This window comes from Ahaetulla prasina, chromosome 8 (genome assembly GCF_028640845.1).
Source record: "Ahaetulla prasina isolate Xishuangbanna chromosome 8, ASM2864084v1, whole genome shotgun sequence".
Lineage (NCBI taxonomy): Eukaryota > Metazoa > Chordata > Lepidosauria > Squamata > Colubridae > Ahaetulla > Ahaetulla prasina.
Genome location: NC_080546.1, coordinates 783169 through 806654, shown reverse-complemented (window position 1 = coordinate 806654; position 23486 = coordinate 783169). Strand labels below are relative to the sequence as shown.

The window sequence follows — 23486 nt, the reverse complement described above, 5'->3', positions numbered from 1 at the left end:
AACGGGTCACCCGAAACAGGGCAGCCGGGCGGTTATCTGCCGACGCAATGAGGGTGGAAACATTTGGGCTCCTCTGGCCCGTGTCACTTGCACCTGCCTCTGGCTGACCCCCCATCCCTTACCTTGAGCTTCTGGGCCTCTGCCCGGACCTTCAGGAACTCCGTGATCGAGTCCACAAAGCCCTGGTAATGGAAGTTGCACATCTTCTCGATCTCCCGGTCGTGGTTCCGGATGCGAGCGTCCAGCTTCTCCATGAAGCGCCCATGTTCTGCACCATCATAGACAGACCTGGATAAAGTGGGATGGATGCGTTAGGCAGCTGAAACCCTGAATTCACCTGTTCTCTGAGTTGATGTGAGACACGGAATCATAAAGTAACCCGGAGGCCTCCCAACGTGGCAGCTTTAAGGCCTGTGGACTTCAACTCCCAGAATTCTCCAGCCAGCCGTTCTCCTTCAGCGGCAAGAGACCTGTCTGCGATTGTGGGGAGGGAGGGGGACGTCCAAGCACTGTTTTGCTCGAGCTCTGCTACAAGGAGGCTCATTAACCTGAAGTCTCAATGTAATCCCAGTGAAGAGTCGACGGCCGGCTGCTTGGGCTTACTCAGCAAATGTGAGCAACTCATTTTCCCTTCATCCCTGAGCCGACAGCAGCGAGAAGAGGAGCCAAGAGCCAAGGAGGAGGCAATAAATTGAGGTTAGCCTAGAGACATTTCTGCCTGGCAGGTGGCACGGCAAGAATTTTAAAAAAGGCCCGGTTGGCATTGGCAGCCTCAAGCCAGGCCCCACCCGTGCCATCTGCCGACCTGTCCCTTTTCCCTCTCTTCGGGAGCATCGCCCAAGATACAGGGGCCACCGTACAGGGAGCCCTCAACTTATCACCACAATTGAGCCCAAAATGGAGTTTCACCCCATTTTACAACCTTCCTTGCCACAATGGTGAAGTGCAGTATCACTGCAGTTGATAAGTTAGTAACCCGGCTGGGAAGTGAACCTGGCTTCCCCCTTGCAAGCCACATTGGCTTTGCTTGTCATTAAGGTCACCAAAGGGGATCAGGTGACCCAGGACATAAAGACGAGTCAGCTGCCAAGTGTCTTAATTTCGATCATGTGACCACTGGGGATGCTGCCACAGTCATGACTGTGAAAAACACTCGCAAGTCGCTTTGTTCAGCGCCCTTGTAACTCAGAATGATCGCTGAATGAACTGTTCTTAAGTCAAGGATGACCTGCATGGCCTCCCTCGAAAGGAGCTGGATCAGAGAGATTTTAAACCGTGTTTATTTCTGTCCCCAATAAACTTAAAAAGGCCCAATGCCAAGTACAGTGCAAGGGCCAAAGTGGTCTTGGCCCCCTCCAGCCGCCCAGTTGGCTACTAGGGCCAATTCCGCAAGAGGCTTCCAACAAACTGGCTTTAATCAGAAGGCGGCTTATTTGATACACTGGCTACCCAGATGTTACACTAAGAAAAATCAGGGGGACGCATTGCATTCTGGGAGGCGAACCCCACTCCCCAGCTGGGTCCCAGCCAGAGAAAGCTGCACCTGGGCTATCTGGCAGGGAAGCAGGCGCAATTCAGAAGGATGGTCCCGCAGGCCCCTGGGCCTCTCGTGCCCCCAGGCCGAATTGTGAAATAAATGGAAGAGCCGGCCTGCGTTTTTACCGACTGCGTCTGGAAAGGCACCTCCATAGCTCCTTCACCCCTCCCGTTCCCATTTCTTTCTGCCAAAGACTTTCTGGATTATTTTAAAACCAGTATTATGAAGTTCCTCCTCCTTAATAGGGAACAAAACAGAATTATGCAAAATAAAACCATCTGCAATGAGCCACAAGTGTATACAGCCGGGTTTTGTAGCCAAACTGCCTTGTTTAGCACTGGCGGCGTATCCTGGTTATAAACAGCGGTCCCCTCACCCTCGCTCGGCCAGAGAGGGGCAGAAGACCGCAGGCTGCCCAGGGGAGGGCACAGAAAGGTTAGTGCCAGGGCTGCTGTGCGTGAAACAGCCCCCCCCCAAAGGTTCCTCCATCCTAGAAGTTTTGCCCACCCATTTTAGGTTGGCAGAAAGAAATCTTGGGACATTTTGAGTGATCTACATTTCAGCCACAATAAAATCTTGGAGGGATCCCTGAGCGATAAAGGGGGCTGGGCCCTTCCCCACCCCCCACCCCCGAATCCCTCTGTGATCTGCTCTTCCCAGGAGATTCCCTTCCTCCCTCAGGTGCCTTCACTAAATATCCAGCTTCCCACATGGCGCCCCCTCCCCAGGACCCTCCTTCCTCCCCCCCACTCCCTCCCCTCTCCCTGCCCCTTCCTCCTCCTCAACCAAAACCACCCAGAACAGCCACACTCTGGGCTGCCCAGTACAGGTAGTCCTTGAGTTACGACCACAATTGAGCCCGACATTTCTGTTGCTAAGTGAGGAATTTGTTAAGTCAGTTTTGCCCCATTTTATGACCTTTCAATCACTGCAGTTGTTACGATAGTAACACGGTTGTTAAGTGAATCTGGCTTCCCCATTGACTTTGAGCATCGGAAGATCGCAAAAGGGGATCCCAGGATCCCAGGACTCCGAGACCTTCTTAAATATGAGTCAGTTGCTGAGCGGCTGAATTTTGATCCCGTAACCATGGGAATGCCGCAACGGTCATAAGTGTAAAATACAGCCATAAGTCACTTTTTTCAGAGCCGTTATAACTTTGAACGGTCACTAAATGAACTGTCATAAGTCGAGGACTACCTGTGTTAGTGTTTATGGACCCAACTACCCAAAATAGGCCCGTTTTGTTGCAGGCATGAACCAGCAAACCGGCTATTCCCAGCACAGAACGATTTGGGTTGGGGTCTTTTGCACACCCCTCGTTAATCCGTAGAGCAAAATCCATATGGTCACTCATAGGGTTCATTTATTATATACAACACTGTAAATGCACGCACACTGCTCCACACACCCTAGAGCCGTGCAACGTCCAGTTCCAAAGACTCCTTCCTACAGCACCTGGGAGCAGCAGCATATTTTGGCTGTCAATCTCTTCCCAGGTCTTGCTGGCTGTCAGTCACCTCCCTGAGAAAGGAAGAAGGCCATTTCCACCTCAGACCTGCCAATCAAGCCAATCAGCCGTCCCCAACCCTCCCCATAAGATTTCAGAAGCCTCTGGTTAAGCCCCACTGACCGCCCCCCCCCTTCAGTCTTCAGGCAGGCACCCAGAGGTCTCTCTCATTAATCCATCCCCCCACCCCACCCCGAGACAGGGGTTGCAAAGGCAGAATCCATCCCCAGAGATCCCCCCATCTGGAGGTGGGACGGAGGGACGGGAACCTGAACCCGCCTGCAGAGCGGAGAAGACCCAGCAATTCCAAGGAAGGAACCCGCGATCAGGACGTTGCGGTGACCTTCTGGGGCCCAGGAAGGCCGCCTGCTCTGGGTTTGATTAAGAAGCGGAACGAAAGCCCAGATGACACTTGAAGGGCTAAGGGCGCAACGGCATTCTTTTAATCCTCGGACATTTTCTTTCCATTAAGTGTCAAGGCAATAAAGGCTTCCTTATTAGGGAAGTTAAAAATAAAGCAGTAGAAAGAATGAACTCCTGGTTCCCATACAAAGGCACATTTTTTGCAACGTGCTCTGGAAAAGGTCAGGAAAAGTCTGGATCCAGGTGGCTTTGAGCATAAACTCAGCGCCTTTCCTGCTGCTGCCGCCGCCGCCCGCCTGTCCCCAGGAGCCTCCGGAGCGCCTGAGCTGGACAGCCTGGCGAGGCACAAGCCAAAGGGGGCCCAGAGATCAAAGGCGGCTCCCAAACTGGCCCTGAAGTTCTCTTGCACCCTGGCCCCAGAAATAGGCAGTCCCTCTACACTGGGTGCTCTCTGAGCTTGGTAGCTTTCTTGCAGACGTCTCATTACCAGACTAGGACACATCATCAGTGCTACAAGAGAGTGAGGTTTGGAGGAAGAGGAGGAGGTGGTGGAGGAAGGAGAATGAGGAAGAGGAGGGAAAAAGCAGGCGCAGGATTGTGGGGTCCTTGGTGCTCTCTGAGCTTGGTTGTTTTCTTGCAGACATTTTGTGACCCAACTAGGTAACATCATCAGTACCAGAAGGGAGGGGGGTTTGCTTTCTGTTTATATACTTCTAGCGCTGATGATGTTACCTAGCTGGGACATGATTACTGTGCTTGATTGGCCAGCAAACTCGCCTGACCTGAACCCCATAGAGAATCTATGGGGCATTGCCAAGAGAAAGATGAGAGACATGAGACCGAACAATGCGGAAGAGCTGAAGGCCGCTATTGAAGCCTCCTGGTCTTCCGTAAGACCTCAGCAGAGCCACAGGCTGAGAGCATCCATGCCAGGCCGCATTGAGGCAGTAATTGATGCAAAAGGGGCCCAAACCAAGTACTGAGTACATAGGCATGCTTATACTTTTCAGAGGTCCAATGTTGTTCTATGTACAATCCTTGTTTTATTGATTTCATGTAATATTCTAATTTTCTGAGATTGTGAATTTGGGGTTTTCGTGAGCTGTCAGCCATAACCATCAAAATTATGACAAATCAAGGCATGAACTATCTCACTTTGCATGTAATGAGTCTATCTCACATATTAGTTTCACCTTTTAAGTTGCATTACTGAAATAAATGAACTTTTGCACAATATTCTAATTTTTTGAGTTTCACCTGTACTGGATCTGCCATCCGGGCAGCTAGAGTCAAGGCACTTAAGAGCATTTCTCTGTCAACTTTCCACCTGTTCCCAAAACGGTTCCCAAGTAGCGCTGACTACCGGCCGGGTTCTGGCCCTGCTGTCCATTGCTGGAAAAGAAGGAATCTCCCCAGAACAGCCCAGGATGGTCCAAAACACCAGCTTTAGGAAACAGAGGTTTCCGTGGCTCCGTTTCGGAGGGTCTTTTGCTTAACCCTGGCTCTCTGCTGACCTCGGGGCAGGCTTACTCTTTTTCCAGTGGGAAGAGAAACCAATTTCAGAACTTTCAGGGATGCTTAAAAATTTGTGAGCCCTTCTGAAAGTTCGATATTTCTGCACAAATATGACCTAAAATGTGATTTGTTCTCCACAGAAGTGTTAAAACGAGATAGATTCCCTTGAACAAATGAGTCAAAAAATTATGCCCTGATTTTCTGAGGAAAATGACAAGAGCCAGCCAGCACCCAACTTCCCACTGAAAAAGGAAGCCGAGGGCTTAAGAGCTCCCCAAGAATCACAGCCAAGAGCACCTCCCAAACTTCAGTTGCCAGAGCAGCGGTTTCACAAAAGGCTGCTAGATGTTCCTCAGAGATGTTCCCCAAGAACAGACCTGCCTTTCCCAAGGCCATCCCATTGCTTTAATCATAGGCCTTGGGGTCTCTCCCTCTCCCTCTCTCACACACACACACACACGCACCCCTCCCTGACAGCAGGGAATCCAGGTGCATCGACAGGAAGAGCCAGAATTCCCCGGAAGCAGCAGGAGAGCTCTTTGGAGGGACAAAGGACTTTGCTCATCTAGAACCCAGGAAGAAAAATTAGGGGTCTGGGGGAGAGGTGGCCAGCCCCACAGGCTGCCACGGGAGACCCAAAGGGAAGGCCGGGCCCAAGTGGCTCCCCATCACTCCCCACTGGGAGAAGGATGGAGAGAGGCAAGGATGGCCGCCAGCAACACATTCGGAGTGCAGGGTGGGAACAATTCTCTGGGAAGAACAGAAGTGATGCGTCAGCAAGCAACCCCTCCGGTGGAAGGACAGTTGATTGGCACCATGTGTCGTGGCGGCCGGGACAGATGAGCGGGCGAGATAAAGGCAACTCCGGAGGAGGAGGAGGAGGAGGAAGGGGGGAATGAACCATCCTTAGGATACCTTCTAAGCAGATTACCATTGGCCTCCTGAGTGGGAGAGACCCCTCAACTAACTCCCCACAGATAGACTCCGGAAAGGGTGGGGCTGGACAGGGCCTGGATGGGGAAAGGGTGGGGCTTTAATGAGACTCAGATTCACTGCAGTCTCCTTCACACTTTTCTGCTTTTCCTTCTTTTAAAATCCATTGTTTTCAATTTCAAAAAAACATAAAATGCAGAATAACAAAAAGGGAAAAATTCAAGGAGAGGCAATCAAAAATGGGGTGGAAATTAAAAACTGACAAAAAAGGAAAGGACTGACACCCAACTGTCTTCAGTACAAGTACAATTACGATATATAGTAACCTTTTACTCTTATGTTAAAACAAAAACATCATATAAAAAGTGTATGGATTAAGCAATCTAAATAACATAAAATTGTAAGAACAAATCTCTTACTCTAAGCTTAACATAAGCATAAAAATAAGCACATCTAGCAATAAATATTATATATTGTTATATTTATTAGATGTGCTTATTTTTATGCATAATATTTTCATAATAATAACACGTCTAATCAGCAAATTCTAAAATTAAAACGTCATTTTAATCTTTCTCAAGCAAGAAGCCCAATAGTTGCATTTCTATTTCTCCAAATAGAAATGCAACTAAATTGGCTTTTCTCTTTTGTCAAAGGAATCCATTCTTTTATAAAGAATATATGTTTGATATTCCCTTATATGTATAAAGGAATATCAAACATATATTCTTTATAAAAGAATATGACCATTTCCTAGGAGTTGAATGCCAACAATATTTTGAATCATGGTTCAATGAAAATTTGAATCTACTCAATCCACATATTCTCCCATTAATCGAGCATAAAATTATATCCAAAACCGTTTGCCCATTTAATAGCACCCTCTAACATATTCATCCTCTGGATTCATTTTAAATTATTTATATACCTTGGCAATAAGATGTTTGTCATTAGGACATAAATCCCCCTCAAAGTTTGTTTTTTCATCTTGAAAAACAATTCTTTATCCAGTTTAAATCTTTATATAATAATATTATACTTTTGTTGTTGTTAGCTGCGAAGTTGTGTCTGACCCATTAAAACCCAATGGACAATGTTCCTCCAGGCCTTCCTGTCCTCTACCATCCTCTGGAGTCCATTTAAGCTCACGCCTACTGCTTCAGTGACTCCATCCAGCCACCTCGTTCTCTGCTGTCCCCTTCTTCTTTTGCCCTCCATCTTTCCCAGCATTAGGCTCTTCTCCAGTGAGTCCTTCTTTCTCATTAGGTGGCCAAAGTATTTCAGTTTCATCTTCAGGATCTGGCCTTCTAAAGAGCAGTCAGGGTTGATCTCTAGGACTGACTTGTTTGTTCGCCTTGCAGTCCAAGGGACTTGCAGGAGTCTTCTCCAGCACCAGAGTTCAAAGGCCTCAATTCTTCGGCGCTCAGCCTTTCTTATGGTCCAACCTTCACAGCCATACATTGCAACTGGGAAAACCACAGCCTTGACCATACGCACTTTTGTTGGCAGGGTGATGTCTCTGCTTTTTAGTATGCTGTCTAGATTTGCCCTAGCTTTCCTCCCCAGGAGCAAGTGTCATTTAATTTCTTGGCTGCAGTCCCCATCTGCGGTGATCTTGGAGCCCAGGAAAATAAAATCTGTCACTACCTCCATTTCTTCTCCATCTATCTGCCAGGAATTGAGAGGGCCGGATGCCATGATCTTAGTTTTCTTAATGTTGAGTTTCAAGCCAACTTTTGCACTCTCCTTCTTCACCCTCATCAAGAGGCTCTTTAGTTCCTTTTCAATTTCTGCCATTAGAGTGGTATCATCTGCATATCTGAGGTTGTTGATATTTCTCCCGGCAATCGTAATTCCAACTTTTGATTCATCTAGCCCCGCTTTTCTCATGATGTGCTCTGCATATAAGTTAAATAGGCAGGGTGATAGTATACAGCCTTGCCGGACTCCTTTCCCAATTTTGAACTAATCAGTGGTTCCATGTCCAGTTCTCACTGTTGCTTCTTGACCCGCATATAGGTTTTTCAAGAGACAAATAAGATGGTCTGGTACTCCCATCTCTTTAAGAACTTGCCACAATTTGTTGTGATCCACACAATCAAAGGCTTTAGCATAGTCATTGAAGCAGAAGTAGACGTTTTTCTGGAACTCCTAGCTTTCTCCATGATCCAGCGTATGTTGGCAATTTGATCTCTAGTTCCTCTGCCTCTACGAAATCCTGCCTGTACTTCTGGTAGTTCTCGATCCACATACTGCTGGAGCCTAGCTTGTAGGATTTTAAGCATAACCTTACTAGGATGTGAAACGAGTGCAATGGTGCGATAGTTTGAACAGTCTTTGGCATTGCTTTTCTTTGGAATTGGAATGTAAACTGACCTTTTCCAATCCTGCGGCCATTGTTGAGTTTTCCAAATTTGCTATCAAATTGGGTGTAGCACTTTTACTGCGTCGTCTTTTAAGATTTTGAATAGCTCAGCTGGAATACTGTCTCCTCCACTAGCTTTGTTGTTGCTCAGATTTCCTAAGGCCCATTTGACTTCACATTCTAGGATGTCTGGCTCAAGGTCAGTGACCACCCCATCGTGGTTATCAGGGATGTTAAGTTCATTCTTGTATAGTTCTTCTGTGTAATTTTGCCACCTCTTCTTAATCTCTTCTGCCTCTGTTAGGTCCCTGCCAATTTGGTCCTTTATCATGCCCATCTTTGTATGAAACATTCCCTTCATATCTCAAATGTTCTTGAAGAGATCTCTGGTCCTCCTTATTCTATTGTTTTCTTCTGTTTCTTTGCACTGTTCATTTAAGAAGGTATACTTATCTCTTCTAGCTGTTCTCTAGAATTCTGCATTCAATTGGGTGTATCTTTCTCCCTTGCCATAGTTCTTCAGGCATTCTGTCTATCAGATCTAATTCCTTGAATCTATTTGTCATCTCTACTGTATATTCATCAGGGATATGATTTAGTTCATACCTGAGTGGCCTAGTGCTTTTCCCTACTTTCTTCAATTTAAGCCTAAATTTTGCAAGAAGAAGCTCATGATCTGAGCCATAGTCAGCTCCTGGTCTTGTTTTTACTGATTGTATAGAGCTTCTCCATCTTTGGCTGCAGAGCACATAGTCAATCTGATTCCTGTGTTGACTGTCTGGTGATGTCCATGTGTAGAGTCGTCTCTTGGGTTGTTGGAAAAGAGTGTTTGCTATGACCATCGTATTCTCTTGACAGAATTCTATCAGCCTGTGCCCTGCTTCATTTTGTACTCCAAGGCCAAACTTCCCTGTTACTCCGGTTATCTTTTGGCTTCCTACTTTAGCATTCTAATCCCCCATGATGATAAAGACATCCTTTTTTGGTGTTAATTCTATAAGGTGCTGTAGGGCTTCATAGAACCAGTCAATTTCATCCTCTTCAGCACCAGTAGTTGGGGCATAGACTTGGATTACTGTGATACTGAATGGTTTGCCTTGGATTCGAACTGAGCTCATTCTGTCATTGTGGGGATTGTATCCCAGTATTGCTTTTCCTACTCTTTTATTAACTAATAATATTATATACAATATTACAATATGTAGGTTTATTTAAGATCAATAGATCTGCATGAGTAACCAGGTCTGTGTAAGTATCATTTCTCTTCTAAAACAGGCTTCCTGGGGTGACAGCCGTAGAGAAATGACAGGACACAAACCTGCTTTCTATCTCTTCCAAACTCTCAGTAAGGCCCATCCGTCAAAGGGATTTTTTTCAATTTATATTATCCTGAAGTCTATAATGCCACCCAAATCTCAAAAAATGTCCCTCTAATTCCAAGAACCTCCCGTTTTCTAAAATCACTCTTCCCAAACAACATTCCTCAAGTACAATTTTAGGCCAGGTAATTCTAGTCCATTTTTTTTCCACCTCTTGCAACAATTTGCAACAATTTTTGATTTCTTACCTTGCCATACAAATCTAGAAATATCTTTCTGCCATTGTTTAAAAGAAAAATGAATTGTCAATACTGATATAGTTTGGAATAATTTTCTGCTTTCCCCACAAAATGGAGCTCAGCTAGCCATTTTTGTCTTCCCCAAACCAAATTTTATTTATTTATTAAAATTATACGTTGCCAGTCTCAGAGTGGTAATTTTGTGGTGACATTAGCTCTGCCATCAGTTGACCAACTGCATTTTATTAATGAGCAAGATGAACCTCTCTCTCCTTGCAACCTCCAACTACGTTCCAGCATTACAATGATTGTCCGTGTACTTCTTGGCTTCACGCTTTGTTTGTGACATGGCTATTACTGTAATAAATGGCAAGTCCATTCCAGTTATTCTGTGTTTGCTGTATTTGTCAATGTGTCTTTAGTGAGCCTGTAGTTCCTTACGCAAACCGCCCTGAAGATATGCGCCTTCAGTTCCCATTAAAATGCAAAGGGCCCCTTCCTTCTCCTCTCTGGGCCAAGAGAAAAATGAATGCAATCCAGCCCTCAGGTGAGGGACCTGATCTCTGGCACCTGGGACCCCGTGTGTGTGTGTGTGTGTGTGTGTGTGTGTGTGTGTGTGTGTGTGTGCACGCACCCCCCCCCCTTTGAGTCAGTGTGGACTCCTGGCACTCGCCTGGACCAATCTCTGCAGTTTTCCTGGTAAGATTTCAGAAGTGATTTGCCTCAGAATAACAAGAGAGCCAGAAGAGACCTTGGAGGTCTCCTAGGCCACCCCATTGCTTAAGAAGGAAACCCTCTACCATTTCAGACAAATGGTTGTCCAATCGCTTCTTGAAAACCTCCAATGATGGAGCACCCACAACTTCTGGAGGGAAGTCGTTCCACTGGTTCATTGTTCTCCCTGTTAAGAAATTTCTTCAGGTTGCTTCTCTCTTTGATCAGTTTCCATCCGTTGCTTCTTGCCCTGCCTTCAGGGGCTTTGGAGGCTAGATGGACTCCCTCTTCTTTGGGGCAGTCCTTCAAATATTGGAACACTGCTATCGTGTCACCCGGGTCCTTCTTTTTCATTAAACTGGCCATACCCAATTCCTGCAACCGTTCTTCATTACGTTTTAGCCTCCAGCCCCCTAATCATCTTTCTTGCCTGCTTCCTGGGGCTGACAGTGTGCGAACGGCCCAAGGTCATCCAGCTGGCTTTGTGCCCCAGGTGGAAAAAACAAAGAGCCTGGAAAAGCTTCCTTGAGTCAAACTCGACTTGGACATCACCCCCAGCCAGCAAGGCTGCCAGTCAGCAAAGCTCAATCAAGCCATCCCAGCGGAGGCAGAGTTCCCGCAGCTGCCGTTGCTGATGTCACATTGCCCCCTGCTGTTCTGAGCCGGCAACTGCATCCCGGAAACTCTTCCAGGTACCAAGATAGCAACTAGTGAAGTGTCGCTATTTTGTTTTGGGGGAGACTTGAACAACGGGGGTTACGAGCTTTTCAGCTCATGGCAAATGCAGGCAATCAAGGAACCAGTACAGCTGGCTGGGGAATTCTGGGAACTGAAGTCCACAAGTCCACAAGTACACCTCTGTTTTAGTGCTTCTCATTACGACTCTCCTTCCATTTCTGCTTCCCTCCCCCTACCCACCTAGCCTGCTCAAAGCCCTTTCCATGAAACAATGCCAGGCCTTCCCAGTGGCAGCACCACTGAGCATCCCCCACCCAAGATCCACATGACCCCCAACCTTGTTAACCCATCACAAGGCTTTGAAGACCCCGGGCTATTCCCTCAGGCGTTGGGGTTAGGAGGTTGGGTGAGCTCCGCTGGCTTTTCATGAGTTGGACTGTGTTTATGGCTATCGTTAAATTGTTGTCTCAATAATTATATTTTGATTTTCATCACCCACTGGAACACAAAACGGGAGTGATCAGAACCTTATACTGCCGGGCTGAAAGTTTGCCTACCAGCAAAGATCGGGAAGAAAAAGAACTAAAACACCTCAAAGAAGCCCTCAGAACGTGTGCCTATCCCAAGTGGGCCTTCATCAAATCCAGGAAAAGACCCACCCGGGAGCTCCTCCATAACAGACAAAGAAGAGAACAACAAACGAAGCAACATTGTCATTCCATAAGTTGCAGGAATATCTGAAAAACTCAGACAGATTTTCAGCCAACACAACATACATGCACAATTTAAACCCAAGAACACACTAAGGCAGAAGTTTGTCCGCCCCAAAGGATCAAACAGCCAGACACAAACTGAGCAGTGTGACAGATGCAATACAACGCAGTGAGATGTGTGCAGATCTGTACATTGGAGAAACAAAACAACCACTTCACAAACACATGGCACAACATAGGAGGATGAACCCATCAGGACAAGAGTCAGCAGTCCATCTGCGTTTAAAAGACAAAGGCCACTCTTTTGAAGACAGCAAAGTCCACATTCTGGTCAGAGAGGACCTCTGCCTTGAACAAAGGGTCAGAGGCCATTTATGTGAACAATGAACAGCCCTCTTTCAATAGTGAGGGAAGGATCTCTTGCCTACACCACAGTCCTTTCAGCAATGCCAAGAAGGTTCCACACCCATTTACATTCTGATTCAGGTGACTCTGAGGATAGAGATGAACCCCCAAGTGGCCTCAACCACTCCGCCTTTGGAGTTCCAGCGACCAGCTGACTGAAAAGAATACATCCTTCCATTCCTCACTGTTCAGTCAGAATTGAAGAAGCTTCTTTGATGAGAAGCAAAATGTTTTCACTGAAAAAACTAAGGAAGTCCAGTTGACCCTTGGAAAGCACTTCTGGGACAGCCATGGCCCAGATGATGGAGAGGCTCCCTAAACATATATTTATTTATTTATTTATTTTATTTATTTCGATTTTTATACCGCCCTTCTCCCGAAGGACTCAGGGCGGTGTATAAATCACCATGTTCACATCCCAGAAGAATATCAAGTCTGGCTTAAGCCTATTTATACACACATGAATCAACTCTTGAAACACTGCTTCCCAAGTGTGTCACGCCAGGTGGATCTCCTTTCGTTACACTTGTGTGGGGATTCAGAAATCCCACCATCCCTTCTTCAGCTGGACTTCCCCCAACGTGCCAGCCTCGTGACTAAAACGCCGTTTCCCAGAGGTGACTCGGGCTGCACTCACACCACCTGCGAAACCACAAAAATCCTCCTCTGGCTTCGTGTGTGATGCCAAGTCCACCACTTGGCCTACCTTTGTGAATACAACCCAGGTGTGACAAGCTGACCTACAACATTCAGCCCTCTTTGTACACCAAGAACCAGGAAGCCCCCCCTCAGCGGCCGTTCCCCTCCCCCTCCCCTTTGGAAGGTGGCCTTCTGAGCTGCCAGGTTCAGCTTCTCCTCCATCTGCGCATCATCACCAACTTCAGGGGGAGGTCAGAGACGTCCCCAGCAAAGCTTTTTTCCAACCACCAGGTGGCAGCAAAGCCACGTGTTCTTCAAACATCCAGAGCTTGAGCCTAGAGGGGGCAAGCGCCTCCAGCCCTTCAAATAAAGGGAGTCCTTGACTTACGACCATAACTCAGCCCAAAATTTCTGTTGCTAAGCGAGGCATTTGTTAAGTGAGTTTTGCCACAGTTAAGTGAATCACTGCAGTTAAGTGACTCCGGCTTCCCCATTGACCTTGCTTGTCAGAGGGTCACCAAGGGGGATGGCGTGACCCCGGGGACGCGGCCAGCGGCCAAGCGTCGAAACTTTGATCACGTGACCACAGCAATAGTCATACGTGTGAAAAACAGTCATAAATCACATTTTTCAGAGCCACTGTAATTTGGAACAGTCGCTAAACCAGTGGCAGTCAACCTGGTCCCTACCGCCCACTAGTGGGCGTTCCAGCTTTCATGGTGGGCGGTTTTTGTCCGATACTGAAACACTTTCCTTTTTTTAAATTTAATTGACTTTTTAAAAAATTTCATAGCATTATTTAAAAACATTTTCACTAGGTTTTCATAAAATTCCCCGTGACAATTTAAATTTCTGAAAAGATACTATTTGTATCGCCCGCGCATAAGTTTAGTTCACATTACGTAAGTGAAACTAAATGGTGCTACAGTGCGACCGCAAACAAAAGAGCCTCGTCCCAGAATAGCTCGCGCATCTCCCCCCACACCACCCAGCTGTAACAGACAAGCGGAGCTGGTAGCCGGCGCCCCCCCCAAACCCCAATCCATGCGCAGTCGACGATACACGGCACATTACTGTGGAACCTGTGGGCGGTTAGAAAATTTTACTACTAACAGAGATACAAAAGTGGGCGGTTGGTATAAAAAGGTTGACTACCCCTGCACTAAACGAATGGGCTGCCTGTCCACTTCCGGCCAGCCTGGATTTGGCCTCCTATCCTGGGGTCTCTTCTGAAGGGCAGCCCTGGAGACAGCAAGCGACCTGGAGCCACGGCCTCCAACCGTTTCCCATGAAATCTTCCCACCCTGCACCTTACGATCTTGCTTGCTCCCAGTCTTCTTCCAGCTTGTTCGTCATAATGCTTCCTCATGTCAGGTGCCCCAAAGAGCCGGCTGGTCTGGCTGACACCGAGCGGAGAGGAGCACAGAGGCCTCCCTTCAGCTCCACGCTGGCTTCACTTGCTGCCTCCTCACAGCTACGTGTGTGTGTGTGTGTGTGTGTGTGTGTGTGTGTGTGTGTGTGTGTGTGCAGCTGCATCTCCCGGTTGCTCCTCTTCGGCTTCTCCTTCCACAAGGCATCCGAGACCCCCTTCCTGCTGCCCCCACCCCAATCCCAAGGGTTAAGATAGCCTGTATTAAACACAGCTGCTTGCAATTACTGCAGGCCCGAATCCCACCAGGCCCAAGGTTGACTCAGCCTTCCATCCTTTATAAGGTAGGTAAAATGAGGACCCAGATTGTTGGGGGGGCAATAAGTTGACTTTGTATATAAATATACAAATAGGATGAGACTATTGCCTTACACAATGTAAGCCGCCCTGAGTCTTCGGAGAAGGGCGGGATATAAATGTAAATAAATAAATAAAAAATCCTATTCTGAGGCCTTTCGTTTTTGTCCACCCAAATGCAGAACGCAGAACTCATTTCCGCAGAATTTCTTCCTGCTGGTTTCTGCCCATCGTCTGAGTTTTATTTATTTTATTTGGTTTGCCCAAATCATTCCAAAGTATTCAATAAGAAACTATACATCTAAAAGATCACTAAAAGGTACCAAAAAAATTAGGACCACTTTTCACACTTACGACCGTTGCAGCGTCCCCATGGACAAGTGATCAAAATTTGGACGCTTGGAAACTGATTTGTATTTATGACAGTCACAGTGTTCCGGGGTCACGTGATCCCCTTTTGTGACCTTCTGACAAGCGAAGTCCATGGGGAAGCCAGATTCACTTAATGACCATGTTACTACTTTAAACAGCTGCAGTGATTCACTTAACAACTGTGGCAAGAGAGGTGGTAAAATGGGGCAAACCTCACTTAATGTCTCACTTAGCAACAGAAATTTTGGGTTCAGTTCTGGTCATAAATCAAGGACCACCCGTAATCCTTTGTATTTCTCCCTCCGTATTTTCCGTCACATGCCACCTGTCTGCGTCTTCTCAGAACTGAGCGATGCCTTGTTGGAAGTGGCCCTTTGGCCTCATCCAATTTCAGGGCATTTGACGGTTGTGGTTATTTAGGGCAGAAACGGGTTGCTGGGAGCCACGAAGAGGCAGCCCTTCGACCGGGCCTGAAAGGGGATTTGATGGGCACGGAGAGGGCCTCAGTTAAGACCAAGGTCCAAGGACGAACGTTTGAACAGATGCATTTAGAAGGGAGACCATCCCAGCTTCCCTTCTCCTTCTGCAGGAAGACGCCAGAGAGGGGGAAGAAGGGAAACGCAGGCCTCCTCCGGGCCAGGAGGGATACAGGATGCCTAAAAACAGGACGTCCTAATCTCCTCCAGCCAGCCAAGGAGGATCCCCTTCCCCACTGACTCAGCCGCTTCTTCGCTTCGCCTGGCCTTCCCTTATTCCATGGAAGGTGGAACTTGGCAGAAGGACATTGCCTCCAGGAAAGGGAGCCTGGAGAGCAAAGGGAGCTGGAGCCCCGGGCCCTGCCCAACACCATGCAGCTCCTGCACTCAGGCAGGATCAGCACAGGTACAGGAGAGGACAGAGACCAGAGTATTACTTTGGCATGAACTACAGATGCCAAAAAAGCCCAATGCAGTCCCGGCCTACATCAAGAGAGTGACGACCTCAAGATCAAGGGAAGTGATGGCACCGCTCAAAGCCACACTAGCCAGGCCACATTTAGAACCCTGTGTCCAGTTCTGGTCACCCCACTTCAGCAATGCTGAGGCCCAAGAAAGGGTGCAGAGAAGAGCAACAAAGGTGATCCTGGAAGCTAAACTCTGTGAAGAAGAGCGAAAGGAACGAGGTCTGTTGGGCTTAAGGAAGAGAAGACGGAGGGGGGGACACAAGGACAGTCTTCCCCCCCTGGAAGGGCAGGGAGGGGGCCGGTTTATTCTCCAAAACAAGAAGCAATGGGTGGAAGCTCCAACCTGGAAATAAGGAGGAATTTCCTGACCGTGAGAACAATTAATCACCTGAACAGCCTCCCTCCCGCAGTTGTGAGAAACGCTGGAGCTGCTCAAGAAAAGATTGGACCACCATTTTTCTGGGAAGGCCTCCAAGGTATCTCCTGACCCTATGGTTCTATGAAAATGATTAGTTACAATCCTCTGTATGCTTCATTTTATTACTTTCTATTTTCTATTTTTCTCCCTTTGGTTACCCGGTCCAGGAACAAATATCGATGGGAAAAACACAGCTGGGAAGAATGAACTCTGCTTACTCAGAAGAGAAGGAAAAAATGCATTGGCTGTTTTTAAGCATCTGAACCGTCGCAAACTGTAGAACTATCACCCCCAGCCGAGAGGTTTCTTTCTGGACTTCTGAAAGAAATTAGCTGTCCCATTTTCTCTTTGGTTTCCTACTGAAATAATTAACCTACTTCTAGTTTGTTCTTTCAGCTTCTTCATTTTTAACCTCCGTGTTGCTTTTGTTCTTAATTCTTCTTTCAAAACTTAACAGTTTTGGCCAATTGGGGCTCCAAGGCAGGTCAGGCTCTGGCTAGGAAGGCCACCTACGAAGTGCACCGGGGTCCGAGCGTTGGACGAGGCCCTTGAGCCCCTGGGGGCCACATGCTAAACGCAGGGATCCCAATTTAGAGGGAACCTGTAAAAATGAAGGCCTTGGAGCTATGGAATGTTTTGTACAAGCAACGCTGAAGCTTGGTAGCTAAACGCTATAAAAGGGGCTATGACAGAAATAAAGCAACCAAGGGAATCGATGGGATTTGGGCAAGTAACTCCCCATGAAGCAGTGAGTAAGGGAAGAACAAGCGATGCCTCAAGGACAGGTTTCTGCACTTGGCATAACGGTCCTTATTTTTGCAAAACAGGGCTGGGTATACATGAAGGCAAGGACTGATATGGTTCAACAGGTCAATGTCTAAAGTGATCCAATTAAGTGGATCAAGTTTCATACGGGCTCTGTGTTACTGCCCAGGACTCCAATCATTGCTTGACTTATCTGGAAATAGACGCAGAAACAGAATAACTTCCTTTTACAGCTGTGCATGTTTGATTCTGTCAGCTTAAATCTGACATAGATAAAAATCCAAATAGCGGAAAGTAAATATCATAAAAAATATTACATCAAGATTGATAAATTTGCTTAAAGGCATTCCTACCCACTCTGACAATTTTAAGTTATTTCAGGGAGACACCTGGAACCCAAGATGGCAAATCTTAGGTGGGGTCTTGAACCCCTTGATCTTCCACCTGCCTCTTAGCCAGCCCTGCCTTGTCATCTCCCTGGCAGCCCTTCAAGTCCTGGGACATGAATTCCCCTCTCCCAGCTAAAGGCACCCAACGCCTCCAACCCATCCTCATCTGGATTCCTTGGACACCTCCCAGTTTGTCGGTCCCTTTCCTAAAATGCAGAGTGGACGTGAGGAGCAGCTGCACACCCAACCGCAGAGGGAGGACCAGTCTTCCTTCCACTAACTACCCAGGGGGATATTCCCACCCTTGGCATCTCGCGCTCAACAATCCCCTTTCTTTCAGCAGCCCAATGACAGCTCCAATGACTTCAAGGAGCAACTACTTGGCAAGAATAAAATGCAAACAATTGGCTGTCCTGGAAGATGAGGTGACAGAACAGTTCTTGGCTAATATAGGGAGTTCTCGACTTATAACCATTCATTTAGTGACCATTCAATATTACAACAGCACTGAAAAAGGTGACTTACAACCATCACGGTTACCTGATCCACGTTCAGCTGCTTGGCAACTAGCCTTTATTTAGGAGAACGACAGGAATTTTATTCCCAGCAGCTTCCCATACGCAAAGTAAACAGGGGAAGCTGGATTTGCATAACTACTGTGGGATTCGTTTAACTGCAGTGAATTGCTTAACAACCGTGGCAAAAATGGTCATAAAAGTGGGCACCACTCACTTAACAATGGAAATTCTGGTCCCCATTGTGGCTGCAAGTCAAGGACGGCCTGTAACTCGCATAAAGTTTCTTGATACAAATGAGATATTAATGAAGATTTCATCTTCTTTAGACAAACTATAGGGACAAGCAAAGCGGTCAACCTACGCCAGAGGTGTTCCAGCCTTGGCCACTTGAAGACCTGTGGACTTCAACTCCCAGAATACTCCAGCCAGACAAGCATGAATTCTGGGAGCTGAAGTCCCCAAGTCTTCCAGCTGCCAAGGCCGGACTGCCTGACCTATGGACTTGCATAAAGCCGACTGGGATAGAGCTGCACGGATAGCCTGGTCCATTATGGCCCCTTGTGCTATTCAGTAGATCTGAAAAAAAGCAGGCTGACTGGTCTCAGAGAAGCCATTGATTGATCTTCCTGCAACCGCTCTGGAGAGACACTTGTGTGCCAGCAGGAGAAAACGTTCCACACAACGTAAGCCATGCAAATGCCCGCTCCCTCTGCAGCATCATCGTTCTTCAGTAAAACAGGGTTTCCCGCAGATACCCCTTGAAAAAGCAAATGCCAACCATGCCCAGCATGAACTGAAACCGGCAGTCTTAACATCAAAAGGAAGTCCACCCTTCTCCTTCAAACCTGCCCATCTAGAATCAGGGCAAGAAGGGCTGCTTTTGGGTTATCAGTTTTATAGGGTTGGGCTTTGATTAGGTACAGGCAGTCCTTGACTTATGACAGTTCATTCAGTGACCATTCAAAATTACAATAGCACTCAAAGAAGTGACTGATGACAGTTTTTCACACTTACGACTGTTGCAGCATTCCCCAGGGTCATGTGACTAAAATTCACATGCTTAGCAGCTGACTCATATTTATGACAGCCGCAACATCCTGGGATCACGGAGTCACTTTTTGGGACCTTCTGACAAGCAAAGTTAATGGGGAAGCCAGCTTCTCTTTATAACCACGCTAATAATTTAAGAACTGCAGTGATTCAGTTAACAGCTGTGGCAAGGAAGGTCATGGAAACGGAAATTGTGGGCTCCATGATGGTCGTATGTCAAGGACTACCACTACCAGAAATGTGCCAGGGCCACTTGGGAGGCAAAAGCCTTCAGGTATAACCGATTAAGGCCTCGTCAGTTCCAAGCAGAGGCACAAGAGCAGGGGGCTGGCTGGGCTCCTCTGACTTACCCCTCTACTGGGGTCTGCCCATTATAAAACCACCCATGAGTTCAAAGCAGCTCTGCCGGCACAGGGTTCCAGTAATAAATGATGGCCATGAATGAAAACCGTTTGTGGAAAAAAAAGGAATACGGATGAAGCCTGGCCTTATACCAAGTTGTATAGTCACTATCCAGTAGGGTATTTCACTCAGTTACAGGGGTGGTTTCAATGTTTCTTACATTTTGTGCAGGACACTATCTACGGAGCTATGCTGGCTGAGGAATTCTGAGAATTGAAGTCCACAAGTCTTAAAGTTGCCAAGTTTGGAGATACACCCCCCACCATCCAGAGCCCTGAAGGGGGCACTTAGGGGAGGAGGAGTTGTAACTTTTTCACCAGTTCTTGTATTTGGCACTGGCCACTAGGGGGCACTATAGAACCAGTATAATTTTATATTGGGACTCCTCGGGTACAGGTAGCCTCAATTTAAGAGATCTTATCTGTATGTTTGTGGGGATTTGGACTCTCGGGCTCATTCAGGCCTCGTCCATTCATATGCTGTGCAGTATGTAAATCTTCCAGAAATCTTCCAGATCTAAAAGGGACCCTCCTGATTACAGGCAGCCTCCGGGTTTAGAATGTCCAATTCATGGACAACTCATATGAACAGGCTGCCTATTGCTGTACTAATGTGTGATTGCATTCTTTTCCTCAACTACTACGATGAACTACTAAAGTCACACACAGTTTTCTTAAACCACCCAAGCAGCGCCTTTTTAACATACAGGGGGTCCCAAAGGTGCTTTCTCAAGAGGCCACTGGACTTTCTTTTTTTTTTTTTTTTTTTTTTATTGAAAGAGTTTTAAAAAAAACAAAAACATTTTCCCCCTTTTTTCCCCCTCCCTCCCAAAAAAAAAAAAAAACAAAACATCCCCTCCTCCCCACCCCGGCTTCCCGGTCAATCACAAGGTAAAGTCCAATCCAAATAACCACATCCAAAGCTTTTCGCCTCCCAACCCCTCCCATTACATAAAATAACTTTCTAATTATTCAAAGGCAATCTGATATTTCTTAATCTGATATCTGTTTTGTAGATAATCAATCCATTTTTCCATTCAATTAAATATCTTTCCTGCGTATTGTCTTTTAAAACGCTGAGATTTTAGCCATCTCAGCCAAATTGGCAACTTTCAATATCCATTCTTCTATTGTAGGTATCTCTTCTTTCTTCCAGTATTGTCCAATCAACAGTCTTGCTGCTGTTATTAAGTTCAAAATCAGTTTAGTCTCAATCCCTGTACAATCCATTATAATTCCCAAAAGGAAAAATTGTGGCAGGAACTTTATCTTCTTCTTCAGTACATTTTGAATAATCCACCAAATTCTTATCCAAAAGACCTTAATTTTCTTGCAAGTCCACCAAATATGAAAATATGTAGCATCATCACAATCACACCTCCAACATTTCGCTTGGATATTAGGATACATACATGATAATTTTTTGGGATCTAAATGCCATCTATAAAACATCTTATAAAAATTTTCCCTTAAATTCTGTGCTTGTGTAAACTTAACATTTCTAACCCAAATTTTCTCCCATGTTTCCAACATTATTGGTTCCTGAATATTCTGTGCCCATTTTATCATACAATCCTTTACCAAATCCTTTTCCGAATCTATTTCAAGCAACACATTATACAATCTCTTTATATGCTCCTGGGTCTGATTTCTAATTTGCTTTATTAAATTTTCCTCCCTTTGCATTATACCAATTTTTTGATCTTCTTTCCATCTAGCACTTATTTGCCCATATTGAAACCAAGTATAATTCCTCCCTTCTTCATTTAATACCTGTAATGATTTTAATTGCAATCTACCTCCTTCAGCATACAAAAGTTCTTTATATGTAATCATTTCCTGTTTCTGTTCTATATTTATATTCTCTATTGCATGTCTAGGGCTCGCCCATATAGGAATATAGGTCATGGTTGTCTCAAGAGGCCACTGGACTTTCTTGTTTTGCCTTTGAAGATGTTTCGCTTCTCATCCCAGAAGCTTCGTCAGCTCTGAGCGGATGGTGGGGAATAGGAGGATTTAAATAATAGATAAATCCTTCCATCCTCCACCATCAAGTCAGAGCAGAAGAAGCTTCTGGGATGAGAAGCGAAACGTCTTCAAAGGAAAAACAAGAAAGTCCAGTGGCCTCTTGAGACAACCATGACCTGGATGGCTGAGAATCTCCATAGCCATTTAACATACAGGCTGTTTCCACCTGTTCGTGAAAGGAAGGAGAATGCCATCTGCCGTTTCTAGTAACACGCAGGCTGTTCATGAGTACGAATTCCGCCTGGCATACAAATCTGAGTGAAGGAGAAATTTAGGAATGGCCCTCTTTCTTAACCTGGGGGTTGCCTGTAATCCACGAGAGGTAGAAGATCAGAGGGTCTATAAAAAAAGCGAGGAAAGGTCCGATTATGTTACTGCATGTCCTTCCAAGCAGGAAATCTAACTCTGAATGAAGTGGGAGACATCCCGAGATCCTTCTCCTTCAATATAATCCCTCATTCTGCTGTGCCCGACAGATACAGACACCCACTCCAAACGAAATGCCATTTTCCCATCTAGAAACACCACGAATCCAGACAGTGTTTTTCTTCCCTTCGTACAAAACGAAAAAGAAACACACATCACTGTAGGCCAGAGGGAACATTACGCTGTTTAAATTAAGGGAAAGGGAGGGGGGAGGAAGCGCTCACTGAGGGACGTTACACGAAGCAGAAAAACAGACCGATGAGCCAGGCAAATGGATAAAATTAAAGTTATGATTCATAACTGTAGGCTAGAAGGATTCTTTCCATCTTGCAGCCTGAGGGGAGGCAGAGGCTGAACCTTATATTTAAGATCCGAGGGAAAGACAGACGTGCATTGACAGGTTGTCCAGACGCCGCCCTGCCCCCTTCTCAGGCCAAGCCAGGTGCCTTTCCAAAGCCAGAGCTCCTTCCATCCCGTAGGTCGGCCAAGAGCGGGGAAAGGGCACCAACCCCGAGGCCCTGGACGAGCAAAGGAAGCCAAGGCCGCTCTCTGGGGCCGGGCCAGAGAAGCAGAAGTGGGGGTCTCTCTCGCTGGACCCCCAGCCCCCCCCCATAACCCCCTCCCCTCCGGAGGGACCCCCAGCAACTGTCAGGGCTCCCCAAAACAGGAGCCGCGGCTGATCCTCCCCCACCCTCTGATGGCCACGGGGGCGGCAGGGGGGGGAGGAGGAGGAGGAATCAGCTTCAGAAGGGACCTCGGAGGTCGTCTAGTCCAGCCCCCTGCTCAAGCAGGACGGCCATCCTCAAGGACCCCAGGGAGGGAGGAAAGAGGAGAAAGCCAAGCAACAGGGAAGAGCCGGGAAGGAGGAAGGAGGCAGCAGCAGCAGCAGCAACCAGGCAGGGAGGCTGCCCCGGGCAGAAAAGTCAGAAGGGCAGAGCCGAGGGGGAGAGGGGGAGCCCGCGCCCAGGAGAGGAGCCGGTGCGGCCGGGCCCTTCCAGGCCGGGGCTTCTCCTCCGCCTCCCTGGGGCCGGGTGGGGGGCGCCGCTGGCCGGAGCCTCTGCCCGGCGGAGGAAGGGCGGGGGGAGGGGCGGCTCCAGAGGCGGGGAGTTCCGCAGGGGCGGCACCTGAGGGTGGGCCCGAGGCAGGCCGTGTCGGTGCTGTCGACCTCGCGCAGGATCCGCTCGTGCTCGGCCGCCGTCTCCAGGCTCTCCGGCTCCGCCATGGCGGCCGCGCCCCGCTCCTCGCCGTCGCAATGGCAACGCCGCCCGGCCACGCCCACGTCGCGCCGCGCCCCGCCCGCCGCCAAACGCCGCCACGCCCCGCCCACACGCGCGCGCGCACGCACGCCTCGCACCCTCTCGCCTCCCCCGGAAACGCGCCCAGGCGCCCGGCCGTTCCGCCACGCGGCCGTTCCGCCCCGAAACTCCTGCCCGGCCTTCTCCGCGGCCGGGAAGGGAGAAATCCTCTGCCCTGAGGCTGGAGTGCGTGACCTCTTAGAACCCTCCCTCCCATTCTCGATG

The 23486-nt window shown here is 47.5% G+C and overlaps 1 protein-coding gene across 7 annotated transcripts in view; it reads right to left on the bottom strand.

Annotated features, from left to right (window-relative positions):
• Window positions 1-23226, bottom strand: part of EXOC6B (exocyst complex component 6B) — a 164915-nt gene extending 141689 nt beyond the window's left edge. For 5 of the 7 annotated variants that reach the window (XR_009156410.1, XM_058193846.1, XM_058193848.1 and 2 more), the window contains exons 1-2: window positions 23091-23226; window positions 123-288 (exon numbers count right to left, since the gene is read on the bottom strand). Coding sequence is in view for 6 of the 7 variants with exons in the window: in XM_058193846.1 (XP_058049829.1) it covers window positions 123-288; window positions 23091-23188 (264 nt within the window). In the remaining variant the exon portion in view is untranslated. Of the gene's footprint in view, window positions 1-122; window positions 289-548; window positions 2024-21835; window positions 21880-23090 lie in introns of those variants that run through there. The other 2 variants (XM_058193849.1, XM_058193850.1) reach the window with 2 other exon arrangements.
• Between the last annotated feature and the right edge of the window lie 260 nt (window positions 23227-23486).